The sequence below is a fragment of the Solanum tuberosum genome, unplaced genomic scaffold (assembly GCF_000226075.1).
Source record: "Solanum tuberosum cultivar DM 1-3 516 R44 unplaced genomic scaffold, SolTub_3.0 scf00630, whole genome shotgun sequence".
NCBI lineage: Eukaryota > Viridiplantae > Streptophyta > Magnoliopsida > Solanales > Solanaceae > Solanum > Solanum tuberosum.
This window is the reverse complement of record NW_006239566.1, coordinates 196505-202884: the sequence shown is the minus strand read 5'-3', so window position 1 is coordinate 202884 and position 6380 is coordinate 196505. Positions and strand designations below refer to the sequence as shown.

The 6380-nt window shown below is 35.3% G+C and overlaps 2 protein-coding genes across 18 annotated transcripts in view; one reads left to right on the top strand and one right to left on the bottom strand.

Annotated features, from left to right (window-relative positions):
* The window catches only part of LOC102581406 (BURP domain-containing protein 5-like), a 3300-nt gene extending 865 nt beyond the window's left edge, over nt 1–2435 (top strand). Inside the window, exon 3 of the mRNA XM_006366511.2 lies at nt 1317–2435. Coding sequence (XP_006366573.1) covers nt 1317–2158 — 842 coding nt within the window. The 3' untranslated portion in view covers nt 2159–2435. The remainder of the gene's footprint in view (nt 1–1316) is intronic.
* Nucleotides 2436–3854: 1419 nt separating this feature from the next.
* LOC102580500 (beta-1,3-galactosyltransferase 7-like) overlaps nt 3855–6380 on the bottom strand; it is an 11844-nt gene continuing 9318 nt past the window's right edge. For 15 of the 17 annotated variants that reach the window (XR_001472339.1, XR_001472340.1, XR_001472342.1 and 12 more), the window contains one exon: nt 3855–4348. The gene's annotated coding sequence lies outside the window, so the exon portion shown is untranslated. The remainder of the gene's footprint in view (nt 4349–6380) is intronic. The other 2 variants (XR_001472330.1, XR_001472331.1) reach the window with 2 other exon arrangements.

Here is a 6380-nt window from a genome sequence, read left to right as displayed (position 1 = left end):
CAAAATCAAAATTGCCCACGCACCAGATGCTAAGCACTGGGCGTGAGGTGGGGTGTTAAAGAATGACAAAAGTCCCACATCGGTGGTTAATGAGATGGGTGGACTCCTTATAAGGCTTGGGCAATCCTCCTCCCTTTGAGCTATCTTTTGGGGTGTGAGTTAGGTCCAAGACCTAATCTAACAAAAGGGTCACATGTCATAATTTTAAGGATGTAATGTGGAATCATATTCTTCAAGATTATAAACACCCTTAATTATAATGTGTTAAGGACGATTATAATTTTAAGGATGTAACGGAATCATGTTCTTCAATATTATAAATACCCTTAGTGATTCGTTAAGGACGATTCAAGTACTATGATGGCCTAAAATTAAAATCGAATGGAAGCTTAAGCTTTTTGAAATTCTTTTTATGAAATCTATTATTCTAGTGTTGTTAATATGTTTTTTTATAATCGGTTTCTTTTAATAATTTATTTTTAAAATAGTGTATACAATCTATTTAATCTTTAAACTTCTTCTAATAATTCCTCTCTCATATAAAAATTTACATTTTATACAAATAATACTTCATATTTATTTTTAAAATACCTATAACTTATTATTGCAAAAAAAAAAAAGGGGGTCTAAGGAAGCTGCCTTTTCTTTTAAGGCTTTAAAGTCACTTTTCTAACGTGTGTTATGATTGTTCAAATATTAATTAAGGTTAAAATAGTTTTTTCTTTAAATTTTTTTCTAAATAATTATGTTAATATTTTTTTAAAGAAGGATGTAAAAAAATTACAACAAATAATTTAAGATGGAGGAGGTAATTGTCATTGACCGGTGCATAATATTTCCAAGTGAACATGTTAATGTCTTTAGAACTTATTCTATGAGAAATAATACCACATATCGATCGGATCTGAGCAAATAATTATGTCAATCAGATAAACTTTGGCTAGATGATTTTCCATTTTGTTACGCATTAAATTACTCTTTTGCTTAAACTATTTTTGAAGCCACTTAATTTAGTCATTAATTATTCAACCATTTGGAGAAAAATAATTAGGGCTATTTGTACTTTTCCCCCAAACTATTTGGTGTTGGTCTTTAATTTTTACTCATCATAACAAATATACTTTTGTATCATAATTCTTCACATGCCTTTTCAATTTTCAAAGACCTTATGCCCCACTAAATATAAATTCAGTTGCGAGGGGGCATTAATTAAACACCGATTCATCTGAAGGATAAAAATTGAAGGTCAGTCCATTTAAATAGAAAATTAATCGTACTATTTTATGTATGAAATAATTGTTCTTATGTTGCCACAGAGAATGACGTTGGTGACACAAAGGAGAAAGTATACTATGGTTTGCACCAACATGGAATCTTGGTTTTTAGTGCTGCTACTGATGAACAGATTCATGACCTAAAAAGGGAAACCCCAAATGCACATCTTCGACAAGTAATTCAAGAAAGTATTATTAATAGTGATTTTCAAGATAATAATTTCCTTTACAAACCTTACTTCTTAGAAAACGACTTGGAAAAAGGAAACATCGTCAATTTTCCCTCTCTAAAAAATAAAAACGAAGCACCGATTTGGCCTAGACAATTTGTTGAATCGATTCCCTTCTCATCGAAAAAAATTCCAGAAATTCTAAACCATTTCTCAATAAATAGTTCAAAGGACGCTCAAACAATCAAGGAAACAATTAAATTTTGTGAAGCGCCAGGGAAGAAAGGACAAAAGCAAAATTGTGCAACTTCTTTGGAGTCTATGGTAGATTTTGGGATATTCATGCTTGGAACAAACAATGTTAAGGTAATTGCAACGGAAGTACAAGTGGAAAATCAAATGTTGTTGCAAAAATACACTATTGAAGAAGTTGAACAAATAGGTGAGGGGGTTAACATGGTATGCCACAAACTTAACTACGCGTATGCAGTACATTTTTGTCATGGTGGAGGAAGTACGAAGACATTTATGGTATCGATGATTGGTGTTGATGGAACAAAAGTTAAAGCAGTATCGATATGTCACAAAGATACATCTCTTTGGAATCCCAAAGGATTGCCTTTTGTAGTGCTTAATGTTAAGCCTGGAACTACGCCAATTTGTCATTTCCTTCAAGATGATCAAATCGCCTTTTTACCTTATCAAGAGGTCTAACAAAATGGCCGAAGGGTTAAAATGGAACAAGGTTGAGTTGGAGTGCCAAAATGAAATTTAGGAACAGTCGATCACTTGAGTTGTTTAATCCACAAAGTATCTGTAGTTTGTGTCACGCTATTATTTATGCAACAATGTCTAGTTTGATAATAATAATAATTGTAACAACTTCCGAACTATCTACTTTAGCGATGTTACAACTTCTGAACTATCCGATATGCCATAGGGACATCAACTCTTTAACTCTTTGTACATTTATTTTTCTTTGCCCAAATATTACTATTTGTTGTTCTTGCAAATATTTAAAAGCAAACACACCAGCACAAGTTCATGTTAAGTGTTATCAACTTCAATATTTGCAAAAATTGAATATTTATACCAAGATTGTAAAAAAGAATATGTATAAAAATATACTCCCTCCGTTTCACAAAGACTGACCTGGTTTGACTTGGCACGGAGTTTAAGTAAATAAAGAAGACTTTTGAATCTTGTGGTCCTAAATTAAAGTTATGTCAAATGTACAAAATTGCCCTTAATCTTGTGGTCTTAAACATGTCACGTGGAAAGCAAAAAGTAAAATGTTACCAAAAAAGGAAAGAGGTCATTCTTTTTGAAACTGACTAAAAAGGAAAGGAGGTTATTCTTTGTGAAACGGAGGGAGTAATATTTAGACAGGAGAAAGTTAAACTGTTAAAGTGGTTCTTTTAGAATTGAACTTTCAATTTTATCTATTGTCTTTTCATACATGTTAACTAAGCTAAACACACCTTATAAATCAAAGGTACACATTTGCTTAAGTCCTCTCTTAGCAAACTGGGTCAAAAACTCTATTCCAGATAAATTTGCAAGGGTGTGGTATATATTTAGGTACACAAGTTCTTCTTTCTATTGATACGTAATATAATCTGTAAGCGTGAAGGAGAATTTATCTCTGAAATTCTATATGTATTAACCAATAGGTCGATAAAAAGAGTGAGAAAAATAAAATTACATGTGTTGTCTTAATCACATTGTTTTTCTCTTTGGATACCCTTAAGAGGAAGCTACCTTCAGATATTATGGATAGATTACTTTTTTCTTGGCCTGTTAAAGTATGATCATAGAATTTAGATAGCAATTGATGCTATCTAAATTCTTGTACTTGGGCATTATAGCTTTTGGATCTAATAAAATGATAATAAACCTCAAGTAAATTAAAGATGATGACACGGAGAGACGGAGTATATGATCTGTCAAACCTGATTTTTCAATAGCCTTACCTCTTAACATTAAAAATTTGAGTATCTCTTTCCAGATAAAAACATATTATAACTGCATTTTTGCCCTTTCATCTAGTTTACTACTCTTGACTTGAGATTTTCAATTCAATAAATCAAAAGCTGAATAACAAAATTTTAAAGTAAAGCGTATTTCATATGTACAATCACAAAAATGTGGAAACTTCTTCATTGGATATTATGTGTGTCATAATACTTCATTAAGGAAACGAAAATCAAGATGGTCTGCCACATGCTATAGGAAATTTCAAAATAGAGTTAGTTATATTGAATGATCTTTATTTGAGCTCATAATTAAATCTATTCATTAGGTAAATTAATATAAGTGAAGATTATCTAATTGTTCTCGACCATTAATAGTCATTCTATTTTACATCATCATCTTATAATATAAATATGATAGAAGTTACTACAAAAACAACAAAAGAAATCTACGTCACTTATTAAAGTTAAATCTAGAGTTGAAGTGTTTTCAAGTTTTGTATCCCAATACTAACTATCCAAGAACAGCTCTAAATACAAAATGCAACATCATAATCCGCCACTTACCATTAACAGTACCCAAAATAGAACATTATAATTCTTTTTTAAGATAAAGGAGCCAAAATTTAAAGAGCCCGGAAAAAGTAAGTGAAATTGTACCTGAAGGACTTCAAAATTATGAGAATCCGAAATCAACCCTTCTCATAGTTTAGCCTGCTTGTTGTTATGTTTTAGACCTTGATTGTTATTCGATCACCTTACCTCAGTCAGAATATAATTATTAGTGAGCAAGAATCCAAAGTACTAATTGGCAAGTATATGATATATCAAACATCTTTGAATCACAAAGGAATTTACTTCATAAGAACTTGAAATAAAAGTAGGTGACCTTTTCAGTTGTGGTGCCAGAATACTATTTTTCTTCCATCACCTGAAAGAGCCGATTTGACCGCGCAGACCAAATGAGCCGCTGCATGAGTGTTAGCTCACGCTCAAAACTCCTCCGACACGAGTCCTAGTCGTTGCGCTGCGGTCCGTTTCTCGGCTTCGCTTGCGCGATTTGCACTTCTGATTGGTTCCAGCCATCCCCAACCTGTCCAGTCATTAGACTGGAAGCTTGAATGTCCTAACTAAGAAGGTAAGCCAGCTATCCCAACCATTGACATAGGAGCGAAAGGCTACTATACCATACCCTTTGACTTAACTCTACTCTAGTAGTCACTAGACTCACTATAGTAGTCCGTCTGGCTGCTCTTGCTGAAATCATTACTCTTAATTCTCCCGTGCTCTAGCAATTGCGCTCCCTAGACCACTACCATGTAGTTAGGTAGGGACAATAAGTCCGTAGTGACGGGAATCTAGGAATGAATGGGGATCCCTATCAATAGAAAAAGAATATCTAATTAGAGTTTTCTCCCTTTCTCTCACTCAATAGATCTATCTGGTCTGATACGGCACAGTACAATACAAGACGATGGAATGCAATGGGTGGATAAGCAGGAAGGGATCCCTGTGGTTAGACTAACTGGCCGAGAAGGCTAGTGAGGTTCCTGCTATGGTGAAGTGAAAGATCACCATTTCATTTGCTAAATCAATAGTATCTGAAAATGGAACAATTGAGTTTGCTAAGAGGTTTTGGATACGAGATATGCAAAAAGATATCTCTCCCATCTCTCTCAAAGCACGTGCTACAATGGCCGGGACAAAGGGTCACGATCCCGCGAGGGTGAGCTAACCCCAAAAACCCGTCCTCAGTTCGGATTGCAGGCTGCAACTCGCCTGCATGAAGCCGGAATCGCTAGTAATCGCCGGTCAGACGGACTTGCTTGCTCTATTTGATTCAGGACCTCTTGCTGCTGCGTCTCTTTCGGATTCGGTTCCTAATAAAAGAAAAAGATTGTTGGCCTGGCTATTCCGATTGAGAATACGGAAGAGGCTATGAAATAGAAAAAAGAAGGTGAGTTCGAAGACGATGTAGTCGATGTCTTGATCTCCTTGTGAATCTTCCAAGATGTTATGGAATTTTCAAGATGCCTCCAAAGAGAATATGTAGCCCCTTTATTTTATATAGGCATGGATTAGGGTTTTAGGGTAGCCTCCTATTTATATATAGCTTATCCTTTCTTACTGTGACCCGGGAATAATAACCATATCCAAGCCAAGGAGTTAGACCAACCCAGATAGACCACGTTATGGCCGATGGGATTAGGAAAGAAGCATCGGATTGATTAAGCGCGCTAGCGCGAAAGCCGTGGCAGAAGGCTTGAAAGGAAGAGCACTCCTACTTACTTTTGGGAGAAATCCTAGACACCTTAGACACCGGATCCTCGGTAGGACTCTTATTTGATAGGCATTAGGGGATTTGAGGTTTTGGGGTTTCACTCGCCGTTCTGGTTCCGGAATTAGAACGCCCTCTCCTTCCTGATATCCAAAGGAGAGCGGAGCTTCAACACCGGTTGTCCTTCTATTTTATCGGGAGGAACGAGCCCAGGCACCTCCCACTCTTTTGGGTATCCTGGAGAAGCAGTTCCTCTTGGAAAAGACCGTACATTAAATTATTTATGCACCATTAAATTTTTCTACCCCACACTTTTGTAATCATCTTTCTCCAAAGGGCTTCTTATTTCACATTATATGTTCATAACCACTTCATGAGTAAGCTACAATTTGTTACACTTATTCTATTTATTCCTAAACCTACTATTTTCTTGTTCAAAGTGACATAGTCCCACTTTATTAGATGTATCGCTTGGTTCTGTTCGTTTTTTCCTTTCCCATTTCATTCATCTAGTGTGCTATATTTATAGTATTGAGGGAAAGTATCTAAACTGAAGGCACATTTTCATGTGCTCTCCATAAAGAAGATAGCAAAAGATCATTTTTACCTGATATATATTGTCACGCCCCAAGCTACCCCCAAGACGCGGACACGGGACCTAGGACCACAAGTGATCCCAAGCTAA